Source organism: Anomalospiza imberbis, chromosome 10, assembly GCF_031753505.1.
Source record: "Anomalospiza imberbis isolate Cuckoo-Finch-1a 21T00152 chromosome 10, ASM3175350v1, whole genome shotgun sequence".
NCBI classification, from domain to species: Eukaryota; Metazoa; Chordata; class Aves; order Passeriformes; family Viduidae; genus Anomalospiza; species Anomalospiza imberbis.
Window position 1 is genome coordinate 8,907,857 of NC_089690.1, and position 12,876 is coordinate 8,920,732.

At 55.0% G+C, this 12,876-nt stretch overlaps 1 protein-coding gene across 2 annotated transcripts; it reads right to left on the bottom strand.

Annotated features, from left to right (window-relative positions):
- Positions 1-1,349: 1,349 nt before the first annotated feature.
- Positions 1,350-12,199, bottom strand: ABCF3 (ATP binding cassette subfamily F member 3). Of its 2 annotated transcripts, XM_068200461.1 has the most exons (21): positions 12,044-12,199; positions 11,724-11,871; positions 11,562-11,641; positions 11,180-11,235; positions 9,376-9,473; positions 9,138-9,260; positions 8,600-8,866; positions 8,319-8,399; positions 7,712-7,771; positions 7,325-7,381; positions 7,099-7,121; positions 6,476-6,531; positions 6,140-6,340; positions 5,908-5,984; positions 5,620-5,664; positions 5,140-5,272; positions 4,464-4,552; positions 4,165-4,256; positions 3,487-3,619; positions 3,046-3,133; positions 1,350-2,251 (listed from the first exon to the last, which is right to left on the bottom strand). In XM_068200461.1, exons 1-21 carry the CDS (start codon positions 12,114-12,116, stop codon positions 2,093-2,095), a joined length of 2,139 nt encoding a protein of 712 aa, XP_068056562.1. In that variant the 5' UTR covers positions 12,117-12,199; the 3' UTR covers positions 1,350-2,092. The 2 variants fall into 2 exon arrangements, with proteins under 2 accessions (XP_068056562.1, XP_068056563.1); XM_068200462.1 differs by lacking the exon at positions 7,712-7,771.
- Between the last annotated feature and the right edge of the window lie 677 nt (positions 12,200-12,876).

Genomic DNA, 12,876 nt, shown 5'->3' on the forward strand with positions numbered 1-12,876 from the left:
TTTTCCCTGAAAGGGCTAGAGGGATGATCCTGGGCACTATAGGCCTGTCAGTCACATTTCAGTGCCTGGTAAAATTATGGAGAAGATTATTCTGAGAGTTATGGAACAACACCTGAAGGACAGCACAGGCATCTGTCACAGCCAGCACAAGTTCATGAGGGGAAAGTTCTGCTTGAGAAACTTAAGTTCCTTTAAGGACAAGGTGACTCAAGTAGTTGATCTAGGGAAGCCTTGATACAGAGTTTGGAGTTCAGTAAAGCTTTCAATACTGCCTCTCCCAGGATTCTCCTGGACAGAATGTCCAGCACACAGATGGATAAATATATAATGCAGTGGGTGAGCATAGGCTCACTGGTCAGGTTATAGTGAATGGGTGGCATCAGACTGGTGACCAGTCATTAGTGGGGCTCTGCAGAGCTCAATTTTAAGGCCAATGCTCTTCAAATCTTCATTAACAACTTGGATGCCGGACTCAAAGATACACTGAGTTTGCCAACATACCTGAAGTAAGGCAGCTGTATCAGCAGACCCCCCTGACCAGGCAGCCTGTAGTAGATGCCAAACACAGGCTGTCTTTTGCTGGTCCTGTTCTTGATTTTTACCCACAGGCTCTCAGTCTGCTCATGGCTGTTACTCAGAGGAAGCTCTTCACTGTCTGTCCCTTCCTCAGGAGAGTACACCACCACTGCCCCTCCCTCCCATCCTCTCTTCTGAAATCTTGTAGCCCCCCACTGCAGTGTTCCAGATATGTGGCACATCTGTTTCTTTGACAGCAATTATGTTACAGTTTTAATTGCACCATGGTTTCCAACTCCTCTTGCTTGTTACCCATGCTGCATGGTTTGGTGTGCACTGGGGGCCTTTTTGCCGTTTGGGAAGAGCCCTGTCTAATAATTCCTTTGAGACGATTTATGGGTATTACTCTGTTGCTTCCTAAGATGTTGATGTTTCCTAGTTCCTCTTTGACACCCAGAAATACATCCCCATTCCCTGCTCAATACAATTTAAAGCTCTGTCCCCTTCCTCCTGCCCACCTTGGGCCCATTTCCCCCGCAAACCACAACCGGATCCAGTACCCTCCAGAGCTGACATCCAACGCAGCCTCACACCAGCTCCATGCTCTGAAAGGTGGCCAGTGGCCTCCTACTGCCCAGTGGGACACTGGCATGCTCCATCCAGGAGGTCCCAGCCTCACCTGCACCACAGAGCTCCCATTTAACTCAGAGAGAATAATCTGGAAAGCATCTCCCCCTCACCAGCCTTGTGCTTGAGGCAACAGCAGGACAATCCCCCCCCCTCCTTCCTCCAAAATCAAGCCCCACAGCCCCCCAAGGAAAGGAGAGCATCGCACCCACTGCATCCTGGCTTTATTTACACCACAACCTCTGTGTGGGTGGGCAGGGAGGGATGCCGGGCAGCCCACCCCAGGGCAGTCCACCCCCGAGCCGGCTCAAAGGCAAGGCAGGCAGCGAGTCAGTACCAGCAGCAGCACAAGGAAAGGAGCAGGGAGCACGCCCAGGAGAACCGGGCTCTGGCTCCCTTGGCACTAGAGACGTAAGCAAGCCCCAGCATCAGGGGGCTGGGGAAGAGGCAGGGGTCACTTTTAGCAGCAAATGCCTCGTTTCCCTCCAAGGCAGCAGGGAGGACAGTGGCATGTGATGGAGCCAGACTAGTGCTCAGGAAAACAAAGAAAGAAAAAGGCAGAAGGTGAAGCGAAGAAACACGGAGAACAGCTCTTCTGCCCTGCAGAGCACGGAGTTAAACCAAGGGTCAGGATGCTTTGCCTTCCCTCCTCTTGGCACAGCAGCAGCTCCAGGCACAGCCTTCCAGCATGCCCAGTGCCAGGCACAGCCCTGGCCAGTGACAGAGCCCCTGGCGTGCCCCTGGCCACGCACACCAGGCTCCTGCTCCCGTGCTGTCCTTCCACCCGGCCCCGGGAGGGGAGAGCAGGTCAGGTGGCAGTTTGATGGCATGGCTGACGGTCCATGTGGGCAGCAGCGTCCTCTGCGCTCTGCCAGGCACAGTTGGGATGGAAGCCGAGGTGGCTGAGCTTTGCCCTCCAGCCCCTGGCGCAGTCCGGCTCCCACCTCCCTTATAGGAAACCCTCCTTCCGGAACTGCTCCTTCAGGATGTCTCTGTACTGGTCAAAGCCACCCTCGATGCGTGTGACGGTGGCGTTCTCACACACCCACAGCTCCTGGCACACCAGGCGGATGAAGCGTTCATCATGGGACACCAGGATTATACCACCCTGTCAATATACAAGGGGGAAAATGGGGAACTTAGTGGAGCATAACCCAGGGCCCAGGACTGGTGGCATGGAGATCTTGTGCTTCTGTCTGTGCCCCACACTTCTGGTTTCCATCAGCTTCAGGGAAAACTTAACAGTATTTTACTGGCAGGGAGCTCATTCCAGCCTTTCCTCCCTTCAGGAGGACAGACAGATCACCTATGGAGGAGCCATGTGCAGTAGTAATGTATTTGATGTTCTCTCTCAGAAGGCAAATGCAAGGTTTGTTACTGGCTCTCCAGGCATCCAATAACTTCAAGGATGGAGAATCCACACAAAATCAGTAACAGTGAAGAGGTGTCTGGGTAGAGCCCTGAGCAGCCTCAGCTAAGCTTTTCTGTCAGAGGAAAACTGCCCCAACCTGAGCAACAACCAGTGAGATCCAGGTTGATCACAGTGGTATCTGGAGGCTGAGTCTTTGGTGATCAGGCATAAAACGTGCCTAAGGAAGATCTGAGTGGCCCCAAGGCAAGGCTGGGAGCTGGACACAGCATGTGAGAAGTCAGAGTGTAGGTGAGGATGGGACAAGGTGCTCTCTGGGGTGGTACTGCCTCTCACAGCCACTCCTAGCCAAAGCCACCATGTAAACAAACCACCAGGATGGATGGCTAAGGCAGAAATGTGACCAATTTCCCAAATTCTGTCCTAGACTTGAAGTCACTGCTGGTATTTCACCATCCAGCTCTGGCTGAGATACCAAGTAACTTGATCTGGAGGCTGTAGGAGGTGTTAGAAAAACAAGAGATGTTCCTTACCCGGAACTTATTCAGTGCCTTTGCCAGTGCCTCAATGGTCTCCATGTCCAGGTGATTTGTTGGCTCATCCAGGATGTAGAAGTTTGGACTGGAAGAGAAGACAGCTCTGAGGATGCAGTGAAACAGGCTCAGGCCGAGTCTGCACCCTGACTGCTGCTTTAGCTGCTTAGAGCCACAGCCACCGGCATGTGGCTGGCCCCAGGATTGGCACTGCCCAGTCCCAGGGACGCCACTTATCCCTGTGAGCCCAAAGCAGTGGGAGAAAAACACCTGTCTCCTTCCACACTGTCTTCTCAGGGTAACCTCCCTCTCCATAAAAACCCCCAAGGCAAAGGCTTCTGTGGGGCAGCAGAAAGTCCCTAGATGCCTGCCTTCCTCCCGGTGAAGCAAGCTCCAGGGATGAAATCATGCAAAAATTAACAGCATTTCGAAGAACATTACCAGGGCATAGTCATCTGGGCAAAGGCCACCCGACTCTTCTGACCTCCGGACAGGCTGGCCACAGGACGCACGGCCAGCTCTCCGGAGATGCCGTAGCTCCCCAGCTGATGCCGGTACTCCTCCTCCGTCTTCCCTGCAGGATCATGTCACAACACAGCTATGGCACACACCTGGTGTGACACAGGGTCACAGCTGGACAGCCTCTGCCAGACCAGCAAATGGGAGATCAGCAGCACTCCGGCAATTCCCTCCCATGCAGGGGGTTTGCATGGAAATCCTGACTGACAGGACACAGTCAGGACAGGGGCTGCAGGGCTGGTGACTGACACCAAGTGATACTACTCCCAAGTCCCCGTCACTGTATCAAGTAATGGAGAAAGGAACCAGAAAGGAACCAGAGGTTTTGGCAGCTAGGAAAGGGGGATCCAGTGCTCATCCTATGAGCAGGAAAGCAGCTTATCTGCCCCCAAAACGTGGCACCAGCCTGAGATCTGCAGACTACCAGCTACCCCTGCTTCTCATGGCTGATGACCTGAACTTGGCGGGATGAGGGGAGTTATCCCAGTGTTGGCAGTGACCCTTAAGCACTGATGGGACAGAGCCTTCTGCCCAGGAGCATGGACAAATGGGCTCCTCCATGCAAAGCAAAAGTGGCCTCTGGGATCAACAAAAACTCACCTGGGAACTTTCTTGCCAGTAACTCTACAGCACTGATATTCAGGTCTAGTTGATCCACATGGTGCTGGCTGAAATAACCGATCTTTAGGTTTCTGCAGAATGAGAAGAGCGATTGGGAGCTGGTACCAGACTCTACAACCACAGCCTTCATAGCTGCAGTGCCATAAGGGGGCACATGCAGCATGTGGGGGCATGTGGGTGTGCTGGACCCATCCCGGTCACTACGGCAGCCACTGCTCCAAGCACAGCCCAGGAGCCCTCCAGCTGCACAATTCCTCCCAGCCCTTCCAACCAGGTACCTGTGAGCATGTCTGATCCCTCTGACTGGTGCCAGCTCCCCCATTAAGATCTTTAGCATGGTTGACTTGCCAGCTCCATTTTCCCCAACCTAGAGAAGCAGCAGCAGCATCGGAGAATGTGAAATCCATGAAGGCACTTTGGAGTGGGGGGCAGTGATCAGGGAATTTCAGCTCTTGCAGATGATGAGGGGGAGCAGGACAGAGCACAAATGGTGTACCAGGAAGCTGCATTTCTATCATTAACAAGCAGCACTGGCAGCAGTGACAGATGTTCCCTCCCCAACCCTCAAGCCTAAGGATTACTCGGTCCCAGCCTCATCTGCAAGCACAGTGTCTGCTGTCCCATCCAACGTAGCAGGGCCCCCACTACATGCTGCTGTCATCTAACAGGAGTCATATATGGATCCAGTCTCTTCTCAGAGGTATCCAGTGAAAGGACAAAATCACAAGTTCTAAATGGTACTAGGAAAAATGTCCCAGTGTTCCTCAAAATGAGGATGATCAAATGCTGTGATGGGACCCAGAGGAATGGAAGAAATAGTCCTCCCTGGAAACATCCAAAATTGAACTGGACAAGGACCTGAGCAAGCTGACCTATAATCAAAAGCTATTCCTGCTTTGAGCAGGGTCCTCCCAAGGTCCCTCACAGCCTCCATTATTCTGCAATCCCACATACCACACAGATGCGGGACTCCAGGTCAGCAGAGACAGAGAGGGAATGAAAGATGTAGTGACTTGGCTCATAATAAAAGTCTACTTCATCCAGCTGCAGGACTGGGGGGGAGAACTTCTCAAAGCCATCAGGGAACCTGAGAAGGCAGAAAGAGGTGAGAGATGGCCATGAACTTCAGAGACTCCCAACCGCCCAGAACCACCTCTGCAACTCCCCAGGTGACAAGGAGGGCTCCCTGCCATGCAGGGCCTCAGGGAAGGACGGTCAGGAGAAAGTGACAAAGACCTGCAGCCCTAGCCCCAGGAGGGAACCCAGCCTGAATGAGGGGATCTGTCTGGTCTCCCTGTCAGAATAAAACTGGCCCACATGAAGGGGTGGTTGTCCCAGCTGGGAGAGCACCCTGGAGAAGTTCATGTCAGAAATGGAGCCAGGTGCCCTCCAAACAATTGCTGTGGGGAAAACAATTGCTATGGGGACATTTACCTGATGATCACCTCAGATTCCTTGTCCACAGGTTTCAGCACTGGCCTGAAAGAAGAGGAAACATATAACCAAGGTGCTCTGCACTGTGGGTCTGCTCCCACACCAGAAGCCCAGGTAGAGTCTTTAGCTCTGTGACACCTCATCCTAACCAAAGCCTCTGGACCAGAGACAGGCACCCAAAAACCCAAACCACAACTGTATCTGCCAGGTACCCTGGGAGCCTCCATTTCTTTCCATGAGCACTGCCCCATTCCCACCTCCAGAGAGAGGAGCAGGACAGGCACTCACAGCTTCTCCAACAGCTTGAGCTTGCTCTGGACTTGGGACGCCCGGTTGGCATTGTAGCGAAAGCGGTCAATGAAAACCTGGGAGAGAGAAAAGCATCAGAGAGCCCCAAGTCCCCTTCAGCACCGGCCACCCTGCTCCACTGCCAAACCTACAGCAATACAACCACTAAGGCAGAGAGAAAGGGACAAGGCTGGGAGAAGAATGCCCCAGCTCCACTGGCTTCTCGCAGTACCTGGATGTGCTCACGGTACTGCTGCTGGGCTTCATACTCTCGCTGCTGGTTCTTCAGCCGCTCCTCCTTGATCTTCATGAAGTTCTCAAAGTCCCCACGGTACATGTCCAGCCGCTGCGAGTGCAGGTGGATGATGTCCGTGGCCACCGCGTTCAGGAAGTTCCTGTCGTGGGACACCACGAGGATGGTTGACTGCCAGGTCTGGAGGAGACAGCAAGAGGGAGGCCTGAGCACCATGGAGCCAGAGCACAGGGGTTGGTCCCACCACCCAGGGAGGTGAGGACATCTCCCTCCCTCACCCTTTCTTTGTATCAAGGTCTTCTTCCACCCCCCTACCTGTAGGTAGCTCTCCAGCCACAAAATGGCCCTCACATCCAGCATGTTCGTTGGCTCTGAGGGAAGGGGAAAAGGCACTGAGGTCAGGAGGGATGGGGATGGCTGGATTTTATTTTTTCCCATAGGAAAGGCTAGTGATCTGCACTGGGGAGCAAAGAGCCTCCGTGGAGACCTTCTCTGCCCAGCTCAGGGGACTCATGTGTAGGGTGTAATGTGGTGTGTGCATGGGGGCTGAGGCTCAGGCAGGGATGCTCCTCACAGCAGCATCTCAACCAGATTCCCAACCCAACCTGGGCATGCTCTGCAGTGAAGGGACTTCCCCCAGCACAGACTGGCAGCCAGGGTGCATTCCAGGGACTAGCAAGGGAAAGGGAACAAAAACTTGGGGCAGGATGACATGCAGACCACCTGGTTGGAGCACAGGGCAAAGCTCTGCTGAGCACAGTGAGAGCTGCTGCCCAGGCAGATTTCCCCATGCCACTGCTGCCAACTGTGCTGCCAGGCCAGCCCATCACCCAGGGCTATTTTCAGCAGGCAGATAAAGGCCATGGCATGTTCCCAACCCCTGGAAGGGCACAGGCAGGCCCAGCAGTGTCAGAAGGGGACTCACAGTATCAACTTACCATCCAGCAGAAGGAGATCTGGCCTGGGGAAAACAAGACATGGGTATCAGAAGCAGAAGGAGCACAGGGTCAGTGCAGAGTGTCTCATCACTCACACAGAGCTGCAGTGCCTCCAACACCCCCCACCTCAAGAGCCTGGGCTGAGAGGGCCCTCAGGCAGCACCCCTGCACCTCGTAGCACAGACAAGGAGGCTTAACCCCAGAGCATGAAGGTCTGGACACCAACCTGGCAAACAGGGCTCTGGCTAAGGCCAGTCTCATTCTCCAGCCTCCAGAAAACTCTCTGAGAAGAGAAGATGCAGAGAGGGGTTACTGTTCAACACAGAACCACTGTGTTTGCCTGCCTGCAGGATCCCTGCTCCCCCACGGCTCTTTTGGCTCTATTGTCACCCAGAGGCAACTTGTCCCTGCAGAGATTTCAGGCACAGCACAAGATCTGCGGTCCAGCAGGAAGGTGGCAGGAGACCACAGGCACCCCCAGGGCAGGAGACCACACTGGATGGACAAGAATAAACCCCTGTTCTTCCTTACAGCCACAGCAGTGCCTGGGGGCTCAACTGGAACAAGTTCCCAGCCTCATCACTACCTCAGTGCCCAAAGTTTGGAAACTTACTTGGTAGTCTGTTGTTGCATCTTTGCATTAAAGCCCAGCCCAGCAAGAATGACGGACGCCCTGGGGAAAAGGGGAGAGAACTGGAATCCAGCTACAGCATCCAATGGCAGGGCACAGTCTGAGGTCTCAGACTCACAACCACCAAGGGGACTCTGCTACATATTTTAAAGCCATTCTGGTGCAGGAAAACTTCCCTGCACACCCAAGAGAAGCACTTGGCTAGGAAATGCAGCCCAGCAGGGCACAGCATCCACATGAAGTCCCAGGAGATTTGCAAAGAGTTTTCATCTCTTTGGCCAGGAAGAGTCACGCCACCATTACCATCCCAAAAACGCTCCCCAGGCACCAGGAACCTAGGGAGGTCAGACAGCAGCAGCAGCAACAATACAAGCCATTTAGGGCAAAAAAAGTCTCTCCAGCTTCAGTAGAAAGCTCAACTATTCCTAAACCAGCAGAGCTGTGACAGAGAAGAAACAAGAAGAAAAGCAGGGAAACCCCCATCCCCACATGCTGGATCCCAGGGCCACAGCATGACCCTTCCATACCCCAGACCACTGCTCAGCCCTGGCCATGCCAACCCACAGCAGTGCTCACAGGGCTGTCTCACCTTGCTGGGGCCTTGTCTGCCTCAATCTCCTCCAGCTTAGCATAGATCTCCGATAGTCTGGCACCTTCTGTCCCTTCTCCCCTAGGGCAGAAAAAGGAGGAGTGGGTGGGACTCACCAAGTCAGGGTTTGAGTGCTGGGGGAGGCTGATCTCCCCAGGTAGGACTAAGGTGGGCAAGATACAGCCTGCCCCTGCCCCTGTCTATGGAAGGGACAGACCTCAGGATGAGACCTTGTGGTCAAGAGGCCACAGAAGGGCTGCAAACCCAGGGGATCACCTCACCTGCCAGAACTGATCTTGGCTGTCAGATCCCTCTCCTCCCGCAGCAGGCTCTCACGAGTGGTGTCACACTCCAGCACACTCTGCAGCGCTGGTGTCTCATCCCCTGCCACCTCCTGCTCCACGTGCAGGATGCTGATGTGTGAGGGGATGCGCAGGCTCTGGCTGGCGATCATCTTCAGCAGCGTGGTCTTCCCCAGCCCGTTCCTGCCCACCAGCCCGTAGCGCCGTCCGAAAGCCAAGTTCAGGTCTGCTCCCGTCAGCAGGACACTGAACAAGGGAACAGGCAGGTCCTTGGTCAGACTGTCCCATGAAGAGGGGATAACTGACAGCCACCTGCCCCTGGTGTATTTCAGGCCGTGCTGTAGCCAAGCAAAAACCACAGGCTTCTTCTGCCCAAAGCCAATAGGGTCAGTGCCCACCTTGTTTCCTGATCTTTGCCACACCCTCAGTAATTTCTCAACTGCTCTCCAATCCAGTCTCAATCCCCCAGGGTCCAAAATCCCAGCCAGGGTCTGTCCTACGTCCCCACGGCACTCACCGCTCACCGAAGGACACATCGAAGTTCTCGATGCGTACATCGTACGACTTGTTCTTGCCTGATGACTCCATGCGAGTCTCCTTCTTGCTGGAAGCTTGGCTGGCAGATGCCTCCTCAAGGACTCTGTGGACAGGCAGAACACAGAGAGGGGGCTCAACAGGAAAGCTCTGGTATGGCCAGATCCCAGCCGTGCTCAGCAGAGCAGGATGGGAATGTTCAAAGTGCCCTGCATACTCACACAGGGCCGGATGACTTCAGGGAATCCCGCTCCAGCCTCTTGTCCTGCTTGGCTTTCAGCCTGGCTTCCGCCTTCTCCAGTTTCTTGGCATTCACCATCTGAGACACAGAACAGAGTTTGAAGAAGAGAGAACATCTTCAGCAAAACCCCCAAAAGCCCAGCTCTGGGAGAAAAAAGATCAATCAACCTCTCAGGCCTGGAAGAAAGAGAGGGAGGAAGGACAGGGAAAGTGGGACAGATTCAAGCATATTTTGAGGAGGCTAATCAGGCCAGGAAGCTACCTCAGGAATGAAGTCCTAAATCAACAGCTCACACACAAGTTTTACCTCAGCAAGGCAGAGGTTTTGGCTGACCCTATTGTACAGTCAGTTTCTGTAGTTCCAGGGACCTGGATCAGCCAAGTCACTTCAACAGCAGCAACCTGCCACCCCAGCGCCTCTTCTGGAATACCCTGGACCCACGCTTGAAGTGCACCATGAGGTGTTTCCCTTCCCAACACGTTAAATATTAGCCAGTTTGGAACAAACTCTTCTTGAGCAGTGGATCAGAGACAAAAAGCATTTAATTAACCCTGAAGGCAAGAAGGCGCCAAGTGTTTTAACCTGGTTTCTGGTCTTTGGCCAGGCTTTCAGCCCACTCCAGCTTATTTCTGCACAGAGTCGAATATTTGTGGCTGACCAAGAACACTCCTAGGTATTTCTAGGCAACTCTGCAGGCAATGGAACACGTTAGAGACCTGCATGCCAGACTGAGGAGTATCTTGTTACTAGAGCTGTGACTCTGCACCTACAGACAGAATCACTCTGTAAACTATACCCAGCTTTCTGAATCTCCTAGGAGGACATGTCCTCCAAAGCTTGACAGGCCTCCCAAGGCCTTCCTTGAATCGTCTCCAATTTTTCTGAAGATCCTTTTTTGAGTTGCAGACACGAGAGCTGGAAAGTGAATCCAGCTGCAACAACTCTGGTGCCAAAACCAGCCAGAGCTGCCAGTTTTTGCTTAAGACTCGTGTTCAGACGTGTGGGAACCGCGTTAGGTCTCAGCCTCCAAGTGAAGGGCTCTCACCCTCAACACATTAACCCATGGAAAGGGAGCTCTGTGAGGGACCAGCCTGGCAATAACACTGCCCACACTGTACAGCCCCTGCCATCCTTGCTTTGTGGATGTACACCTGCACCTCACCCATGCTCAGACTTTGGCACATCCAACACAGACAGCAAGCCAAGGCTGTTCCTGAGCAGCTACACATTCCATCAATACAGACATCCTGATTTCCTCAGGTCATGGAGTGGAACTACTTCTGAACTTCTCAGCTCTTGATCTTATTTCCCAAATCACAACAATCTACAGCTGGCTCTAGAGCTTAAAGTGTCCCTGCAGTGGCTCTCTGCTAACTTCCCACCTGTAACACCTCCCTCTCCTGCCATTACCCAGGGCTTTACCCCTTGCTGAATATTTAAGATGTCATTCAGGGACATCCTATTTTCTCAATCAAAGGCCTGGCTGTAGGAGCCAAAGGCCCTTGCAAAAGTCAGAGTTCACTAAGAAATTACAGCAAAATAGATCTCGTCAGATTAATAGGCTGCTAACTCATCTGGAGCCTCTTCACCAGACCAAGGCCAAGAGTTTCCCAAATTACAGACAGCTCGACAAGGAGGAGCAGTACCCCCTGCAGCTATACTCCTAACCAGGATGCTGCCTGCCTTGGCTGCTCTCCGAGGGCAACCTGGACTGGAGCAGGGCAGGGCACCTGCAGCCCCACGTGTCAGCTGCTCCCACAAGGAAGGGCACAGCCCTCACTCACCGAGGTCTGGCCTCTCTTCAGCAGCAGCCCCGGCAGCAGATCCGCGCTGGCGTCGCCTGCAAGGAGATGGTGGGGTTGGGGTTGGGGAGCACGTAGCAGGGAGGCTCTGCACAGCCCTGCCTTAGGACCACCCATGCCCAGACGTAACTGATCCCTCTCCTGACAGGATATGGGGACCAAAGGGCATCTCTCCACCTCCACCTAAGCTTACCCGGTGGGCACTGCTGCCCGCAGCTCAGCAGCAGAATGAGAATCAGATGTGTGCCTGTGAGGAAGAGCCTGAGGCTCCCCTCCCCAAGGTCAGGTGAGCACACCCAGCGCCCCGAGCCCTTCCGAGCTCCAGCACCCCGATGGCAGGACGTGAGCCGAGGGCATCACTCACCGTATCCATCACTGATCTGGGAAAGCTGGATGGGGGCATCCAGCAACACCTGGCTGCAGCGCTGGGCTTGGCCCTCGTCCCTGCGGAGAGGAGGAGGAGGAGGAGGAGGGTGAGGTGCGTGAGTGGGGTGAGGAGGCGCGAGGGGACGCCGGGTACCCTTACAGCTGCAGGGTGTTGAAGAGGCGCTGGCAGATCTCCCTGATGGCGCCGTCGTCCTTGGTGTCCTGCGACACCTCCCGCAGCAGTTCGCCCACCGCCTCCTCCAGCTCGTCCACCGACTCGAAGTCCGCCCCGCTGCCGTGCAGGATCCCTGCGGGCACACGGCGCCGGCGCTGCACACCTCGCCGCTGTCGCGACAGGTGGCACCCTCCCGGTCCCCCCACCCCGCCCCTGCCCGGCCGCCTGTCGCCACAGCGGGGAGGTGTCGCGACATGCGGCGCCGCGGGAGGCCGAGCCACGGCGGGCAGGCGGGAGCCGCTCACCCGTCACGTAAGCGAAGAGCTCGCCGTCCAAGTCGGGGAACTCGGAGCGGAGGATGTCGGCGCAGGACGCCATGGCGGGGCGGGCCCGCCCCGCGGAGCCGCCGCCGCTCGAAGCCGGAAGGGACGGCGGGCGCTGCCGGGAAGGAGGCGGGCGGCCGCCATGGCGCGGGGACCGCCGGGAGATGTAGTCCGGGCACGACTGCGCATGCGCATTACGGCGCCGGGAGGGGGACTCCCGGCGCCACGTGCCGGCACAGCGATACCGGGAGCGGTCGGGACGGGCCCAGAACCCGCTCAGCCCCTGCTTGTCCTGTCGCCCAGGGAAAGGGGTTTTGGGAGGACTTGGAATTTTTTTTCTTCCCTCTTTTAAAAACAGAGTTTCTGCTTTTAAGCCACAATCGAGACACTGCAGGTTGGGGTTTGGGTTTGAATTTTTTCATCCACCGATGGGGAATGAGCACTTGGACATCGTCACCTGCTCACAGACTGAAGGCAGAGCGGCTGAGCCAAGGGCCAGGTCCAGCTGCTCAGCAGTTACTGACTCCCTCAGCTACCCCACACAGCACCCACCCTGGCCCCCGCCGCCAAAAGCCAAGGTAAAAGGAGAAATCAGCCTCTGAGTTTTTTTCAGGTGAGCACAAGGAAATATGATCAAGATTCTCTTAAGCCTGGCTGCAGCACAGGAGCCTGACTTACAGGGGGCTGGGACACACTCCACTGAGTTCAGTTCTTCCCAGCTACAGCCCCAAGGAAACCCAGAGCATCGTTTCTCCAGGGAGCTGCAGCACTGGCACAGCTGGAAACAAAAGCATCACTTGTCCTTTTCACCCAGT